Source organism: Labrus bergylta, chromosome 17 (assembly GCF_963930695.1).
Source record: "Labrus bergylta chromosome 17, fLabBer1.1, whole genome shotgun sequence".
Taxonomy (NCBI): domain Eukaryota; kingdom Metazoa; phylum Chordata; class Actinopteri; order Labriformes; family Labridae; genus Labrus; species Labrus bergylta.
In genome coordinates, this window is record NC_089211.1 from 7,829,017 (window position 1) to 7,848,344 (window position 19,328).

General features: G+C 45.3%; 1 protein-coding gene and 1 long non-coding RNA gene across 3 annotated transcripts in view; one reads left to right on the forward strand and one right to left on the reverse strand.

Annotated features, from left to right (window-relative positions):
* LOC136183162 (uncharacterized) overlaps positions 1-19,328 on the reverse strand; it is a 254,481-nt gene that overhangs the window by 21,954 nt on the left and 213,199 nt on the right. The window lies entirely within an intron of this gene.
* Positions 2,258-19,328, forward strand: part of slc12a2 (solute carrier family 12 member 2) — a 59,248-nt gene continuing 42,177 nt past the window's right edge. The window contains exon 1 of one of the 2 annotated variants that reach the window (XM_020649402.3): positions 2,258-3,348. In XM_020649402.3, coding sequence (XP_020505058.1) covers positions 2,770-3,348 — 579 coding nt within the window. In that variant the 5' untranslated portion in view covers positions 2,258-2,769. The remainder of the gene's footprint in view (positions 3,349-19,328) is intronic. The other variant, XM_020649401.3, reaches the window with a different exon arrangement.

Here is a 19,328-nt window from a genome sequence, read left to right on the forward strand (position 1 = left end):
GTTCATGACGTAGAAATCACTATTGTGGCATCATGTTTCCAGTTCATTTGAGTATTTATAAGTGACTGCACAGCTGCGCTCTCTTCTTTTCCGCCTCAGGAGACACCCTGAAGGGCCTTTCCAACAGTGACAGAATCACGTTGCCCCACGTGTACGAGGACACTGAGCTTTCCCTCGCCTAATTCAATCTACCTTCAAACAGACAAACCTGATTACTAAGATTGGATTTGTAGGGACGGAGTGGAGCAATGATGTCTCAAACGATATTATTATAAAGTTACTGCGATCAATAGGTCAAAAGGTCAGCAGGAGGACGGCGCTGGTCCTGAGGGCTCCTCAAAGTTCCCTCCATTTGATCTCTGTTTGCTCTTTGCTTTATGATGTTATGCTTTCAGCCTCCATTTATCATCTCTCTTATTCAGCCAGAGGAGCTTTAATAAGATCCACCTGATGTCGGCCAATAAGGTCGGGCTCATAATCAAGGCTCCTTTTCACAACAAATGAGATTCAGTCGAATGTATCCTCATTAAACCGGAGAAAAACCATTTCAGAATCAGAGATATTAGATTAAAGCACATACAAGGAATTTGCCTCTGGTTTGCTGAGCTCTCCGTGTGCAGACAAAATACACAACAAAATCATTAACAGTGCAGTGATAAGGAGTGCAAGCGGCGCTAAAAACGAATGAAAATGATATATGTATGCGGATTGCTTAGAAAACATGAGGTGGGTGGTTCAAAAATATGTACAGTATGTCCTGGAAAAACTTACAACATGTGCAGCTGCATGAATCAGCTGATACTGGTTTCATACTGAGAAAATAGTGCATTGAAACAGCTTGAATGAAGTAGCAGGGATTGCACATTTAGTTAAGCTCTTCACAGGACTTGCCTTCTGCGCAAGTGCAAAAGGCAGGGGGCGCTCCAGACGGACTCCTCTTCTGCTCGAGGTTTCTGCCTGTTTTTTCACTTGCTTGCTCAAAGTCATATAACTGACCTCTAGAGACCAAAACTGTTTACGGTACCAGGCTGTAAACAAGTTTATATCCACTGTAAAGTGGCCTTAGCAGCTAAATGCAGCACCGTGTTCCCCGGCTATGGTCTCTTACTGCGTCTGTCTGCTGCTAATCAGGTGGTGAACTTTGGCATTTACAGCTGAGGACAAAAGTTAAAAAAAAAAAAGAAAGTAAAATCAGGGCTGGATGTTAAACAAGGAGCTGCTTTAAAGCCAAAGAAAACCGAGTTTATAGCCACAGATTTATGTGATGTCATCGTTACAAAAACATTGATAAGAGCCACTTGTTTTCTGAGTTAGGTCTTATTCTTGATTCTTCCTCATACTTGCGTTATCTTTCCTCATCAGAGGAGGAAGTTAACAAACATACTTAAGGAAGCTGAACATGAGTGTAAAACTTTGAGGTATTTGCGTGATCATATCCATTACTCTGATACATTTATAAAAATAAAAAAAACACAGGAAGACTCTCTTCATCATATTTAGAATAAAGTAGAAAAAGACTTTATCATCTGATTTTGCATGCAATGGCAGAAATTACTTTTTGAGTTTAAAACCACGGGGAAAATTTTAAATAAGGTGGCACAGTAAAAACTGTTAAAGGTAGAGTCAGCAGTTTTTTCCCAAATATTAAAATACAGACTTATCCTAAAGAAAAGCTGCTCCATCATCCCTTCTGGGCCTCCGTACATGAGATTTATTGAGACTTTCTTGAGATAAAGGAGTAAAAAGTTTGAAGTTTTAACTAAAGTCTTACATACAGTAGAGTAGAACATACAGTAGAGCTGTATGTGTGTGTGTGTGTGTGTGTGTGTGTGTGTGTGTGTGTGTGTGTGTGTGTGTGTGTGTGTGTGTGTCTTGGAGGAGAGGGGGCACAGGTGTGTATGGAAGCGTATTGCATTCATGTGGGGAATTTTTTTTGGCCTGGTTTCTTGTTATTACGAGAAAAGATCTCGTTATAACGAGAAAAGATCTCACCCCTCCTACACACACACACACTAAATTAATTGAGTCAGTGGTATTAGCTGTTAGAGCCCACCATATGGCAGCAAACACTTGTCTCAGTATACCACGTGAGGCTTCAGACAGACAGACAGACAGACAGACAGGCAGCAGCAGCAGCAGCACACAAAGCTTGGCCTGTTGGCGGTGCAGAGTTTCACCCCCGCCCCTTCTCTCCTCGTCCTTGAGTATTGTGATGTCTTCTCGCGACATTTCCTTTCCTCTTTGAAAAAAAAGAGACGCTCTCGCTGACCTCTCGCGAGACCAGCATCAGCGGGAGCCCTCCCTTCAGTGATGTCGACTGCAGTCGGTATAATAGCAGAGAGGGTAGCGCAGGGAGTCTAGGAGGAGCTGCGGCAAGGTCGACACCAGCATCCTGCTCCTAACCACCGAAACACCGAGACACCGGAGACTCAAACACAAACACACCCGGGCCAGAGGGGAGCAGGATTAAGTCCTCAGCTCCGACAGCACCGGGGGGGGATTTTGGATAAACAGCCGCGGAAGAGGAAGAGGAGAGTGTCTGAAAGTTTGTCGCCTCATGTTCAGAGGCAGCTAACAGCTACCCTCCACGTCTCTCCGCGCCGCTTTCTTCGCCTTTCTGCCCGGCGCGACGGCAATTCTTCCCGGTAAAAAGGAAGCGAGTGGTGCGTTTGTTGCGGGACTCCTCCGGGGCTTTCACACTCCCTCCCGTTACTTTGCGGGCCGTAACGTGGCTTCCCCTCACTCGGCTCTCACGTTTGTTTTTGTGCCATGTCAGCGACATCCTCCGCGCCTCCCGCCCCGGCAGACAGCGCCGCGGCTGAATATGACTTTCTAGCCCCGGACGCGGGGCTCAAGCCGGCGGGTCCGACGCCCAGTCAGAGCCGCTTCCAGGTGGACATTGTGACGGAGGCTGCGGGCGCCGCCGAGGACAGGTCCCCGAGCTCCGACGCCTCCACCACAGCCCCATCTAGCGATAAGGCCACTCCCGCCGCTCCGCCAGATGTTCCGGACCCAGGGGCCGGCGGGGAGGAAGCCAAAGGCCGGTTTCGAGTGGTGAACTTCGCGGACCCTAGCGGAGCTGGGAGCCCGGCCTCTCCGGACGCAGCGCCGATGGAGGGCTTCCAGAACGGGGACACGGTGATGAGCGAGACCAGCTTGCATTCATCCACAGGCGGCCAGCATCACTACCACTACGACACCCACACCAACACCTACTACCTGAGGACTTTCGGACACAACACCATCGATGCCGTGCCCAACATCGACTTCTACCGGCAGACAGCAGCGCCTCTGGGGGAGAAGCTGATCAGACCCACCCTGTCGGAGCTGCACGACGAGCTGGACAAGGTAAGCCCACACACATGGCTCATTTTAATGAGTGTTGGTGATGATAACATGAGGGTGTGCAGCATGGCTTCCAGAGGGCGGTAAAGTCCAGCTCACATCCTGAGAAGTCCCCGGCATGTTCCAGGTCATGTGTTGTCTGTGTGTGTGTGTTTGTGTGAACAGAAACAACATGTGTGTCTCTGATGGGTCACACATCACACAGCTAACCTACAGGAGTGAGAGCAGGTTCACATAGATTGTCAACTGATGGCACAATCTGACTGAATTTGTGCATTTTCTTTTTTTTTTGGAGTTTCAACACCAAACATTCAGACATGTCATATGTTCCCCTCATATGTTGTTCACTTTCATTTCTTCAGATGCTAAGAAGTTTGTGTAAGCCTGAAAATGGCCCTCATCGTTAATTTCTGAATGTGTTTTTTTTCCCCCAACACATTGTGCTTTTTACTGAGCTGCTGAGCTTGACAGCACACGCTCTTGTTTGAAGGTTTTCCAGCAGGTTGGGGGGGTGGGTGGGGTGGAGGGGAGTGTCAGGTCTCCCTTTGTGGAGCTGCCTGCCTACACAGGAGGTCATGTCATGGTGAAACAGGAAGGGATCATCCCAAACTTTTTGTTACCCCAGAGTCTGAGGAACAATGTTTGCTGCATGAACTCATTCAAAGTGGTTTCCAGGCTGAAAACTGTGACTGGTCGATGAAAATTAATAAAAAATATGTCTGCCACTTTTTTTAACACCTTTTTATATGTTCTGTTCTTGAGACACTTTGTAGTTAGAATAAAAAATGAATGGATTGTTTGAGTGTCCATAATGGAGGTATTTGTTGTAGCAGTGCAAACTTAAGAGCTTTAAGATGTCAAAGATACTTCTTCTCATAATACCTCTAATGCTTTTTTTGTCGGTTAAGTCGATAAACCTTTTTCCGATAATGTTCACTCGTTGCTCCACTTAATTCCCCTCATGTTCTTCTCTAAAAATGTCTGAACACACGCGTAAAAGCTTCAGCGCTCTCTCTGTGTTTATTGTTTTCATGTGTTAAGAAGTTATATGCCAGTGTCACTCGTGCAAAATCAGGATTGACTAGTTTAAGGTCGCATGTTTTGCAAACTTTTGTCCAAATAGAAAAGGCGTCTGCCTCTGAGTGCAACCTTAGACTTCAAGTTTGTTGCCAGTTTTGTCTTCATACTTCTAAATGGCAACCATGCCTGTTGAGTAGGGACAGACTTTTCCAGGCATTTTGATATTCTAGCACTCTGCAGACAAAAGCGCCCAACCCTCGTAGGTTCATAAGATACCAGAAATAAAGTTGCAGTGATTCAAAGCATTACAGAGTTGCACGTTCCTTTCATGGCTCTGCTTGAAATATTTTGACCTTTTCTCCCGAGCTCTGCAGATAAAATCAGCTACATTAAGGTACATCTGATGCAGACTCTCCGGGCCCACTCCTCTGAAGCCAGTTCAAGTTGCTCCGCTCTCTGTCCTCAGACATCTTTTCTCGACAAACATCATTAGCTCTCTGATGCCTTCTTCTTCCAGTCATCATTTTCCTCATTAGCACGTTAACCCTCTCTGCACCTGTATCACCACAGCTATGTATGCTAACAGGGCTAGCTAATGATGTGAAGTGAGACTTCCTGTTGTCTGTCTCCTCTTTGTTTTTTTGTCCTCGTGTTTTAAGCTCATGTGGTTAAACATCAAATGAGCACTTCAATGATTTGGAGCGATTAGCTGTGGGAGTGTCACACACCTGGGGGAGGGGTTACTGCCCTTTGTGATGTCACGAAGGGAAACTCTCCAAACAGTACAGTACATGTGAAGTAGAGAAGCAATGCGGGTAGTTCTAGTAACTTTTCCTCTAAAATTTCCTCCATTGTTGTAGCGGCTCTCTGGTGTCTCTGTTTCTGGCCCCATCACCATGACAACCTTACACTGCTCCTAGAGGTTATATGCATATTTCATCTCGCTGATGTCATGCGTTTGCATATGCCTCATACCGCCCTGAATAAAGGACGGAAAGATTTTAAACTTGCCAAAAGAAAGTAGACAACAAGCGTCCGCTTGTGATCTTTACGTCTCATCATCAGGCAGCCTGTCTGTGACTTGAGCTCGGCCTGACGTCGACGAGCTTCATCGTGTCCCGTCATGTATCGTCTTCTTCCTCCGGGGGGAACGAACGCACTGACGAGAAAGTCCTGACCGCGTACCTTCTCCTCTGCAGATGTTGTTTTCAGTGAAATCAGCTGCTGTGCTCGTTCGCTTTGAAGGTCACTGCAGCTCCCTCTCCAACATGATTTCAGTGACCAGAGGTGACCCGATCAGGTTTTTCTGCAGCGTGTGTGGTTGACCGTGTGTGTGTTTGCAGCTCTCCTGTTTAAGCGTGTTTGTCGCTCTGAATAGAAGACATTCATGACATGCGGTAATTTGTATCCGCCCTCCTTTTAACTTCATGTCCTCCAGCGCTTTTTCTAAATGAGAATACAGTCCTTTGAAGCCACTCTCATGATAATCTTCATTTATTACTCCTGTAGGAAGCGGGTTTTATCAGTGGGGTCGCTGCTCTCTGTTTGGTAATTAAGTCTGTTACTAAAAGTAAGATCTGTGTGTCAGTTTGAAGACTGTCTGACTGTGCTCGATGTTTGAGGCTACTGTTATCGATGTTTATCAAATAGATCCTCAGAAGAATCTCTGTTGAATTTGGTTTTGGGGATCTGGGTTTCAGTATAAGGGCTTTGACACAGTGGGAGAATACACCTGTCAGGTAGGAGCGGGGGGGGGGGGTCTCAGGAGGCAAGACATGAGGAACATATAACAGCGGACGAAGCAACAGAGTGCTTCGTCCGCTGTGGCGCTGTGACGACACATTCTTGCTTTCATAAAGAAGTCAAAGAGCAGTGATGATCCGTCTGACCTTGATTTAACTTCATTTATCAAATATTGAGCGGAGATCTCGGCGAGTTCAAGGCGAGGCCGAGACGAGGAACGCCGCGTGAACATTCCTGGGAGAGATATGATTCTGGGAATAAAGACGTCTGAAGCTCAAATGCCACAGAGTTAATTTCATACAGTATTGTGAAAGACTGTTTTTATCACATCAAAATCGTCTTCATGGTCGGTGGAAGAAATCTTAATATTCTCCTGACTCTCTTCAGTGTAAAAATAGCACAACTTCATGTTTTAGTTGGGGTCAATAAGGATTAAAAGTGACGATTTAACGCCTGAAATACGTAAATTAAGAACCAAACAGGCACATATTTAATGTCACACTCATCACTGCACAGCTTGGGGAATATTTGAGTAATTAAAATATAAATTCTCTGATTGCTTCTTTGAAAAGACAAAATCCTGCACAATGCTCTCGCTAAGCTTCACCAATTTATTAGAAAGAATCACAACGTTTCAGACCCTCTGAACCACACTCCTGACAAAAGGTCAGAGGGTCTGAAACATTGTGATTCTTTCTAACAAACTGGTGTAGCTTATCGAGAGCAGTGTGCAGGATTTTGTCTTTTCACGCAGCTCCTTTATGCTTCAAAACATCGACCTGAGCTTCAGTCCATATTCTGCACACATAGATGTCTCTCTGTGTTTATCTTTTATTAAGAACATGCATGAAGTGTGCGCGCTGCAGCTGTGTTAGGTTAGGAAAATAAAAAAGTTTTGGGTTTAATATCTGCAGAACTGGGTCAGTATTTGTCAGTTAACGGACTGTGATTGGAGCGGACATCGATCAGGACATCCCTAAACTATAGATCTGCCTTCAGCTGCACTGATACCACTTAGAGTGGTCTGATGACTTTTTAGCTCGTCAATACACAGGAAGTGATGCAACACCCGATGAATTAAAACCCGTTCATGCTGCATTAAGAGTAATAAAACTCAGACAGCACCAGTGAGTATGCTGTAAGTTCACCCCCCCTCTCCCCCCCCTAGAGTCCATGCTCACAGGTCACCATGTGGTGGACACTGAAGCTTCAGTGTTTATCCAGCTCTGCATCGGTCTGTAAACCTTTCTGTGTTCTAACCTCTCTCCATTTTTCAAAATCATCTCCAATATTGATCCTAGTTTGAGCACGTTTCTGCTCGTGGAGCTTATTAGAAACATGCAGAGGCTTTTTAGGTCGGGTACAATCACTTCTATCTGAACCACTTCTCTTGCCCGCTTCCATCACTGCAACACCTGTTGACCTGATAACTGCTCTCATATCTGGCAAACCGAGGGGCGTCCAAAACGGCCGTAAGGGGCTGCCTTAAAACCTCCTATCTGTAAAAGTGTGTTATTTGTGCAGGAAGGTCCTGTGAGGGAGGTCCTAGGACGGGTTAGGGTTTTTTGTTTGTTAGACTAAAGAAAGAGAGAGAGAGAGAGAGAGAGAACAGATGCGTCTTTAAATTGATTTAAGTACATTCAGTGTCAAAGTCAACTTTATTGTCAATTTAAAAATATGCCAGACATACAGTGGAATCGAAATTTCGTTTGTCTCCGTCCCGTGGTGCAATACAACCAAAATAAGGTAAAATAAGATAAGGTAAACATAGATAAATAAAATGAGGTAAAAATAAGATAAATAATATTTACAGTAATAAATTCTAAAGTGTCGTGGTAAGAAATTATCAGAAAACTAAATGTCAGTAATGACTCTGGAGTTTGTCCCTGAACTAAAGTCAAAGATGACTTCCTCCTGTCCGATGTGTTTTAAAATGAGAAACGCAGAAAGCAATCTCCTTCCCCTTATCCTGAACGAGAAGTGGTTTGTGATGAAAGCTGCTCTCATATCTTCTCAAGGTCGCGCCGCTGACAGAGAGCGCCTTTTGTTAGTCAGAATATATCAGCTCTTAATGTCGGGTTCATGCAGAATCACAGTTTCATCACTTCCACATTATCACCCGAGCAGAGACGGGACGGCCAGATTTAATTAGCCGCAGAGAGGATCAGAAAGGCGGGTCCCTATCGGAGACTCGGGTCTAAAAAACCAGAGAGTTTGCGTTTGTTTGGAGGTCGCTGTGACCTCTGTGTTTCTCGTCTGACGGGGAAGAGTTTCACTCTCTGTGCTGGGATGGAAACACACAGTGGAAATTCCACTGTAACAATTGACTGTTTATGGACTGACACCAATCAATGAGTCATATTCAGTGTACTCTGAGGGCAGAAACGCAGAGAGGGCGGCTGCACTGCTGTCCGATTAATGAAACACACAGTCAAGGTTCTGAGTGCAGCTCGCTTTGAGGTCGGGGGTTTGGCGCGTTTTGTTTGCAGCAGAGAAAGCAATTAACGCAGAAAGTAACCTTTTGACCTCTTTTTTTTTTTTTTTACCAAACTGTACAGTCTTTAAAGTTTAGAAAAGTCAGTTTTAACCAGTGATTTGGCAGTGTGTCGATCTTAAAAAGATTGAGATAAAGTTGTTTGTAGGCTAGTTTAGGGTTATCCTGCAGGGTTAGCCACAGTTGGCAAACTAATTTGACATAGTTCACTCCCGTTGGCATGCACTCGCATTGCTCCAGACCTGAGCACGGTTACTTCTCCATCTGGTCGTAGTACTGGAGAGTCATGGATAGACCTCCTCGTCTTGTAGGTCTGATCCAGCTGACTCTGAATATTCAAGTTTGCCCAAATTTTAAGTAAAAACTCCTCGACGTCTGCATCGGACCAACCTGAACCCTTTGCACTTTTATTTAAAAAAGACTGTTCAAAGGAATTCATGTCCATGTTGCGTACCTGTGCTTGCATGAGCAACCGTACCGTGTCCGCCGCTTTTAACCATGCCAGGACCAAGGACGTGTACCACGTACGCCGCTCTGAAAACTGGAAACAAACTGGACTTTATTGTCAAACATTCTTAGGCACTGTACGCATCGCCCTTAGTGAGGATAAACTGAATCAGACAAATAAAACTAAAAAAATTTCCCCAGCACAAATCAGCTCATGTTCTCAATTGATCCTAACTTGCTGCTTCTCCACTTCAATCAGCTGGTGACTTGTGAACACCTCAGATTCTTCCTGTCAGCCGGTCATGGCTCAGGTGGAAGTCGGGCTGTTTTTAGAGCTCTGTGTGTGTTGTGTGTGTGTGTGGCTGTCTCTGTGTTGGTGTTTTGGTCCTCAATAAGCTAGCTGCTGCAGTTTTGTGTTTTCTGTTCTGTATGTCGGTATCGACGAGCTGTGAGTGAAACAAACGGTGACAGGACTGATGGATTGATCCAGGCCGGAGTTAAGTGGTCGAGCAGAAATGCGTGGAGTTTAAATATTGATGTGACTCTCTGTGAGGCGGCACAGCTGCACATTTATAGTGTCTGACATAGATCGGACATGAAGTGCACGGTTACAGTAGCATGCTTTTAACTTTAGGAGTTATTCAGTGCAGTGGTTCTGACCCCCCCCCCCCAAAGTGACGCTGATTAGAAACCTGTTTGGACAGACTGCCCATGCATGCCCCCGTTTTACATTTCTGATCATCTTACTGCACCTTACAATGAAACTTAAAAATAGTTTATAAATGTGAATAAAACTTTAGAACATGAAAATATTGTGAGTTGCGGCTCTTGGACTCGTGCTCTCGTTCTTCGTGCAGACGATCAGGTCATTTTGTGCATGTAGCTTCTGACACCAGGATGTGCAGAGCGCCATGTTGTGCAGCAGCATTGTTACGTTGTGTGTGTGTGTGTGTGTGTGTGTGTGTGTGTGTGTGTGTGTGTGTGTGTGTGTTGTACAGTTGCCATAGTGTGTGTTGTATCCCCTCAGCGTCTCTGGAGGTCCCGTTAATGAGAGCAGCTCGTGTTTTCGACGTCTTTGTTTGGTTCCTCCGGTGGATCCCACACACACACACACACACACACACACACACACACACACACACACACACACCTGTCTCCATGGACACCACAGGATGTCACACAGCGTGTGTTTTAAATGTGTGTGTGTTTGGAGGACCTACAGCTTGTTTTCACAGCAGAGATTATATCAGCATCTCTCCCCTCGTTCTTCATTTTTGCGCTTTGCCGGGGTTTCTTCACTTCCTGTTTATGTTTGTCAGTCAGAGAACTGAAATGAAACGCCTGTTGTTGTTCCTAAAGTTGAAATGTTCCGTGTAATGAGAGCGGTCGTTACGTCCGTGTGTGACGTCTGACCGATGTTTCCTTCAGAGTGCGATCACAGGGGTCCCTCACATATCACGCACACTGCAGGAATGTCAGCGATGTCTGACGCCTCGTCTGTGACTCACTTTATTTTCTCATTCCACAGCTGGACGGGACGGGAATTTGAAAATAATCAACACCCCCCCCCCCCCCCCCCCCCCCCCCCCCCCCCCCCCCCCCCCACCACCAACAACATGTAGTCTGCTGCGTCTTATACCGTGTTCGCCTCCAACAGTTTGCATCTGAACATTTGAGTAACCTTTAAATTCACATGCAGCTCGCTTAAAGCATATTTTTTATATTTAGAACGCGGTGTGAGGTGCAGAAACATCTGACTGATAGATGTTTGACTAATCTGCAGCAGAACGGTTCATTTAATAGAATCATTTCGACTCAGAAGAGGGCTTTTCATCATATGGCACCTGAAGCTTGAAGAAAGTCATCAGGGGTTGTTTTCAAACATCTCAGGCACTCCGCTCCTGAAACCTTCACTCCTGCTCCTCACAGCGGGAGGCTATCGCTGCCGGACAGAAGGAGGGCGGGTCTCAGGAGGAGGTGAGACATGACGTCGAGATGGGTCACAGGGTAGCCCACCATTTGAAACAATATGATATAGATTGTGACATATATATGAAAAAAGTGTGTTCACACATGAAGCTAAACACAAACATTTCAGGATTCTTTTTTGTCAGTTTGCAAAAGGCTTGGGATTAAGTTCATAAGACCTGGTGGAGGTCAAATTCGAACTCTCCTGTAATCGTTTAAAGAGAAGCGATCTGAGGCAGAAGGGTCCATTGTCATGTGACAGTATACCTGCAGGAGAACAGAACGTCCTCAGCTGCTTTTGTTTGTTTGAAACGGGAGAGTTTAGCAGTGTTGTATTCTCGTCGTCAAACTTCTACTGCCGAACACGACGTCCTGACATTTAACCACCAGTGCCCCGATTCTGTGATTCAATCAGGTTCATTACCCCTGAAGTTAGCGATCAGGCTCCGCCCCTTTCTGAATGGATGTGATTGTGGAACTAATGACACAATTTAAACTTAAATATCATCAAAACAGAAAACAGTCCAGCGTGAGGACACAGTGAGGTACTCAGGTTCAGCTTTCTGCTTTTACTGGAGGTGTTGTGAGCTCGCACAAAGGAGCCTCTGTTTGACTGGTACCAGGTTTTTTGTGTGCCACCCCCACCCCAATCCCCACCCCACCTTCTCCCCTGTTACCCCCCCAACCCCCCCCCCAACCCCTTTTTTGTGTGTTTGCTGCACAGACTCAGGAAGTTAAGGACGCCCAGGCTTTGAAGGGAGAGGGAGTCCTTTTGTCTCTGCATCAGGGTGTTGGCCTTACAGCTGTTCTCACACACACACACGCGCACACACACACACACGCACGCAAACAGTTCCATAAACTTCTGCGTGGTGAGTGCCTTTTGACTGCCAAGGACCCGGCTTCCTTCTTATCCTCACATCCAAGTGCGTCACTCAAACAGCCTGATGTCAGAAATAGACTAAACCTCCGCAAAACACACACACACACACACACACACACAACCCTCCTCCTGGGACCATTTGTACCAGCTCCAGTGTGCAGTGATTAAACTGGGACTGTTTGAGACTTTAGGAGTTTTTCCTGAAACGTCCTGTAGGGTGAGGACTTGGAGTGAGGACGAAATGTTAGGACAGCTGAAGAGAGACAGGAAATCTTCAGAGGAGAGAGCGGGGGGATGGCGTGCAGCACAGGGCTGAGGTCGGATTTGAACCCACAGCCTCTGCAATGAGGACTACAGACTACATACATGGGGCCTGTGACGTTACAGCCAGACTACCGACTATAATGACAGTTTTTTTGCCTTTCTATCAATGCAACATGTTACTAGACGTACCAACAAGTGGTAAAGAAGCATAGACTGTAAATATTATTGGACGAAGCCGGATTGACGTCACCCATCTGTTCCTGCAGGGGGCGCTGGAGTCCCATCGATGTGCCGATCGAGACACGAGCTAATCAGACTTATTTGTTTTTTTGAACCAGGCTGTAAACATGTTAATCTCTGCTGTAAAAACAGGCTTTTTAGAATGGGTGTGTATGTGACTTCCTGTGCTTCTGCAACCAGCCTCTAGTGGACACTCGAGGAACTGCAGGATTTTACACTTCAGCATCAGTTTCATTTTTCAATGCTGATGGTTGCCGCTTGTAAAGGACGTTTGCTGAGCAGAAGAGATTCTGTTCACCCCCCCGCCTCCACTCGCTCACGGTGAATTTTCTGAATATTTCCTGCTGCATTCGCACTTCAGCTCACCCGAACTTCATGCTGAAATAAGGTGCTGCCAGGACAAAGTCAAGTAAAAGTTGGGCTGCAAAATTCTGTAATTTGCAGCTCATCCTGAGAATTTCAGTTCACTAGTTTTGAGCAGGTGTGAGAACAGTCACTTAAAGTTTGCCGAACCTTTCCTTTATCAATCTGTGAAAACACTGTGCAACAAGACTGTGAATAGTGACGATCAGCTTGGACCAGTTTAGTCAATTTGTCACTATTAACTATCATTGCAGCAAACATCATTTAAAAACAGAGAAGTAGAGCTGTTGATGGTACACCACTTCCCTCTAGTTTAAATTCTCTCCAGACTTTAAAATGTTTTGTTAAGAAATTCTTTCCCATTTTTGATGTTTAGAGCTTCAAATAAGACTTCAAAACATAGTGTGAGAGAATCCTGACAAGCACAATCTGATTTTATCACGCTCTCCATCCTTCTGACGTCATGACACACTTGAGACGAGAGAGGCGTCAGAGTAAGCAGGAAAGGAAAATGTGTGTTAGGATTATATTTTCTGAGCAGAACGGTGGAATTTTTTGAGCCTTGGAGGAGCGATGACCTTCATAATCACATTTCCTGTTGCCTGCAGTCGTCCCCGGCTCTGCAGCGCTGCACGGCGGATCGACTGTCCGCCCCGGCTCTGCTAGGCTCAGCAATTCTCACAGCACGGGGACTATTTTTACTCAGGGGCTCCGCACACCATGAGAGGTAAATGTAGACATCACTTTCTCACATGATACAACCCCCCAACCCCCGACGCCGCCCCCACAGAGAGGCACAATAAACTCTGTACGGCTGTGATGAATGAGGGGGAGTGCGAGGGGAACGAATGTGGCAAGAAATCGGGTTTCCTGACAAATTATAGAGTTTCATAATTGTCCTTAAACGCCTCGCTGAAAGTATTAAACAGCATTTGTTCTTTACATTTAAAAAAAAAAAATGTTTTTGAGCCTTTCAGCGTTTAATGCATATCACAGCTGAAGAGAGACAGGAAATGTTGGGAAGAGGGAGCGGGGGTGATGTTCAGAGAAGGGTCGAGGTCGGGTTCGAACCCACATCTGCTGTGAAGAGGACTATAGCCTCAGAACATGTGGCGTGCAACATAACCACGGGGCCATCTGTGTTCTTTAATTTAAAATATATTGTAACTGAAATCAAAGCTTCAGGAGAATTCATGTATACAATCAGGGGTTTTTGTTTTTACCCATTTCAGGGTCTACCTTACTAAAATCTACATTTTTCTTCGGGATCTTTTCTGTAATGCCGTCACAGAATAACAACCGGAGCCTGTCAGAAGTGGACTTACTTTGATCCATCGAGGAATACAGCTCTTTTTCAGACTGCTTTTTTCTCGCTCAGCCGTCATCACGTCTTTGTATGTTCATATTGATTTCAAGACTTTGTAATATCGGTGTCCCAGTTTGACATTGCGTTTTGATGTTGCGGAAGCACGGCACATTGGGAGCTCCACACACACACACACACACACACACACACATACAGTCAGACATGCGCACACATACAGCGCTGTGCTCCTCTGCTGGCTCAGCTGATCCTGTCTTGCCTCTGTAACAACTCTGTTACTAACTACGCAGACGGTACAGAGATAGGATAACTTCGGCCCCCTATTTCCCCTCTGAGACATTCAAGTTGAAGGCGAAAGGTCACGGGTGTAACGCCCCTTGAAACGTCTGATTAGGGCTAAATGTTGCAGACATTACCGCCTGTTTACCTGCTGCAGGACAAAGAGATCGACAGGAGAGAATAAAACACTTTCTGTACCTTTTTTTAAGGCATTTAGACGTTAATGATATGTAAAAATAAAAGTGCTCATGTTTAAAGATTTGAATAAGAGGTATGTTCCTGATCGTCAGGGGAGATGCAAATGATGCAGGATACAGGTAGCAGGGTTCTTTCTTTTACTTTGAGATGAGTTTCTTCTTCCCTTCAAACAAAGTCAAAGTTCCCAGCTCTTAATTATTCACCTTAACCTGAGGACGCTGTGACGAGAGGAGCGTTTTGTGTGTTTCTCAGTTAGTAAAGCTGACATGTGCACGTTACTGGTAAAGAAACCCCTCAGATGTGTTTGGAGGTCATTTTGATGTGACAGCGGTTGGATTTTCTTCTACGGTCTGAAGCTTAAATCCATTTCCTGCAGCTCGCGGTCAGCATCATGGAAACTTGTCACACATCAGTTTTTTACAAATCTGTGTTTACAAGCGGCCACATGTTTGCTTTGTGTCGCACACATGCGAGCCGCATGGCAGGATGTGCCCGCCGTCCGCTCAATTGACAATCCAATCACAAAGTGAAGTGGTTCCTGGTGGCTGACTTCTTCCACTAACACAAAGATCCAAACCAGATGTGGTGGAAAAGTTAGACGTTAACGGGGCATGGGAGCAAAATGCCACTGGAATGTTGCGGGGACAGAAGCGCTCTCTGAGAGATGACGGAGGCTCAGCGTGCTCAGCTGTACGGACAGAAACAGGAAACAGGAACTGTGAAAGGACTTAGAACTCAAACCCAGCTACAGAGACCTGGAAGATTTTAAACTGAAGGCTTTTTAACTGAGCTTCTTATCTTGGATGTAATCGAGGAATTACAGACAATAAGGCACTGAACCAGGACCTCCCTGTTTTAAAGGATATTATAATATTACCCCCCTTTCCCACCTTTTCAAAGAGTCCCCTGTGGTGTAAATCAAACATCTGTGCTGTGGTCAAAATATAACATGAATCAAGCACCAGAGGAGGTTTGTGACCCTGTATAAACCAGCTCTCTCAGAACACTCCGTTTTGGTGTGTGTGTCTCTTTAAATGCAATGAGCCCCCCCTGAGTTTTCCCAGTAGACATCACTCCTTTTCTAGCGAGAATAAAAATGGCGGACCTGCTCAAAAGTTTTGCTCTAGACTGGGGGTGGAGTCCATGGTTGGAGATACCAGGGGAGGGGAGGGGATTTTTTTTTTTTTTACAGAATCCCACTGTGACATCACAAGAAGAGCACATTTGAAACGGAGCATTTTCCTCTGTGTTGTAAGACTTATACAGACCACAAACAAAGGACTGGATGGGTTTATTTCACATTTTGTGGGTCAGTAGACACTCAGGTTACCCAAATATATGTTCAAAAACACTGTAGAAGTGGATTTTTCATAATATGTTGCCTTTAAAAACCACCATGGATGCTACTCCAATGATCCCAAACAAAATGTGGACCTGCCCTGTTTTGGTCTACGTCACCGACTTGGTCATATGTTGAGACTCGAGTAGGACTCTTCACTGGACATCATTCGCTAGTTTTGTAGATATCGAACAACCCTGAGCCTTTTTCCTGACGTCACTGATTCGGTTTAAAAAAAACCAAGGCATTGTGGGAAATAATAAGCTTTAAGGCCTAATCTACTTGTACATTTTTTTTCCCTTCGCTTTGAAAAATGATCCCATACATACTAAGTTCTCAGAAAACAAATTCGTCCACATGGAAAAGCAAAAAAAACACTAATGTTTTGGTGCGATACTTGTGACGCAGTTACAGTATTTAGTCTCAAAGTTTGATACGGTTTCATTTATCGGATCATTTCAGGGCCAATCATCTTGACTTCTATACAGGAGATAAATACTGGAACAAATAAGTATGAATGGTTCCTTCCCATCCCAAAACTAGAAGTTATCAACATTTCCAAAATCTCTCCTCCCTCTGCTGGAGTCCATTCACAGATTCTGTTACCTCCCTGATCAACAAAGATTCTCTCTGTCTGCGGGAGTCTCACTCGTCACCTCTTTCACGCTCACGCCGTAGTCGAGCAGTAATTCGACACAATTCCCAAAACAAGAATGTGTGCGGGGTGAGTGCGGATCTTTCTGCCTCCATCAACAGGCCTCAGCGGGCAGCAGGGAATCAGACTCTGGGAGAGTTTCAGCGCCCTGAAAGAATAATGAAGCGAGTGGTGGGAGGTTTTTCCAAACAATGGAGAGATGTCCGAGACAGTGGACACCTGATCACTGAGAGAGTCATACAGGGGGGGCGGCGAGGGGCCGGGGGGGACTGTCAGACTGTAAAAGGTATCAGTGAATCCATCTGCATCCGTCTGCCTCAAAAGATGCTTACCTCTGCAGAGTAAACTAATATGTACACATCGGACACAATGTACAGATGGAGGGAGATATTATTAACAAATGCTAACAAGCCATGCTAACAGCCCAATAGAGGACGCAACGCTTACAACTCCTTAACCCCCCCAAAATAATCAATGCACAATCCGTATATCAGAGATTCAGCAACTAGAACTGATCTGAATTTTTGATACAATCGTTCAATGGATGAGAGGATTTTTGTCGATATTGAAGTCATTGTGTTTAATTGGATCGCACTAAAACGCTTCAACGCCAAAGTCCACCAATTACCCCAAAAAATTAACCAATGGAGGCAGAGATAGACCAACAACACTTGAGTCCTGGGAGGTCAGATCACTGTCAGTGGAGTCTGGTGTGTTTGTAGAGAGTGATGTAACAGCTGTTTCTGGGTAACAAAATCAAAGGTTAAAGGTCTCTATCTGTAGGGATCCTTTCTGTGATGTTGTCACTCACTTAGAATAACAGCCTGAGCCTGTCGGGGACAAAAACAACAACGTTAAGGCCGGGAAAATACAGGACTATCCCTTTAACTGAAGCTGGTTTCTGCTAGAAAACTACGATGTAAATAAGGAACTTTGAAATACTGCTAGTCTAAAAAGATCCATGTCTTCGACCGTGGCCTTAACATGTGTGCGTTGGATATCACGTTGCATTGCGCACGATTGGACACTCGCTGTCCACACTGCATGCGCTAAATGTTTACTGCTCTGCTCTTTGGATTTCAGTTTCCCCTCGTAAACATTTTAACATGAGGTGCTTTTAATTTGGAGGTGGACAAGCAGAAGTTTGGTGCTTTTATTTTGTCTGTTTATTTTAGTCTGTAGGGACTTGGGTTGGGAACCGGAGGGTCGCCGGTTCAAGTCCCGTTGCGGACCAAATATGGAAGTTGGTCTGGTAGCTGGAGAGGTGCCAGATCACTTCCGAGGTGCCCTTGAGCAAGGCACCAAACTCCCTCCCCACCATCAGCTGAGGAGTGCCCGCAGCTCACTCTGACGTCTCTCCATTAGCGTGTGTCCATAGGATCCTGTTTGTATATGTGTATATTTCAGCCTATGAGTGTGTTCATGACTTACAGAGTGTAAAAACAGAAATTACTTGCGGGGATCAGTAAAGTAAATCTTAATCTGAAGTGAGGTGCTTTTGTTTTGAAGGTGTACAAACAGAAGTGAGGTGCTTTTTATTTTGAAGGTGGACAACCTGAAGTGTGGTGCTTTTATTTTGAAGGTGGACAAACAGAAGTGAGGTGCTTTTATTTTGAAGGTGGACAACCTGAAGTGTGGTGCTTTTATTTTGAAGGTGGACAAACAGAAGTGAGGTGCTTTTGTTTTGAAGGTGTACAAACAGAAGTGTGGTGCTTTTATTTTGAAGGTGTACAAACAGAAGTGTGGTGCTTTTATTTTGAAGGTGGACAAACAGAAGTGTGGTGCTTTGTATTGACGAGTTTTTGACTCAAATCACAATTGCTCTGCGTGATTCAGCGCCGCTCGGACACTCAAAGAGGAAACGAGTGAATCAAGCCGATTGAGTCGCAGACGCTCGCTCACGCCCCGTGCTGTTGTGACATTCTGTTATTTAAAGCAGCTAATCGTCCAGTTTTGATCAGAGACACCTTTAAACCATGCTTTTAAAAGTACTGGGACAACACGTTTATAATCATGGTGACCAGAGATGAGCTAATGGTTATAACCTCGAATAAACCCTTGCTTCATCATGTGGAGGGGCGAGTTTCACTACCTTCAGCTTTTCTTTTAAATATGCTCCGCTCTTGCGTCACCCGGCACAACCCCCTCTTCAGTGGAACTAAGTGCCTGTACTGATGTCTGATTTTCCGTGTGTGTGTGTGTGTGTGTGTGTGTGTGTGTGTGTGTGTGTGTGTGTGTGTGTGTGTGTGTGTGTGTGTGTGTGTGTGTGTGTGTGTGTGTGTGTGTGTGTGTGTGTGTGTGTGTGTGTGTGTGTGTGTGTGTGTGTGTGTGTGTGTGTGTGTGTGTGTGTGTGTGTGTGTGTGTGTGTGTGTGTGTGTGTGTGTGTGTGTGTGTGTGTGTGTGTGTGTGTGTGTGTGTGTGTGTGTGTGTGTGTGTGTGTGTGTGTGTGTGTGTGTGTGTGTGTGTGTGTGACAGAGGGAAACTGGCAGCCTGACGTACACAAACAGCAGCCTTATTGTTTTATGATTAGGGTTGTTGTGCCACTCTTGATGATTAATTCTCTTTTCATTATCGTTTAGCGTGTAGTCAGCAGAATGACATCACAGTGCCGTCCCTCATATGTGAAGCTCTTTAAACCTTTTTGAGAAACTCTCCCGTCTTTCAGGCCTTCTTCTTCTTCTCGTGTGAAATCGTTTTTCCTTCATACTTTGTATCCATGCCCTTGTTGTGGAGCCGTGGTTCAGTTTGCGGTGGCGTGCTAAGCTC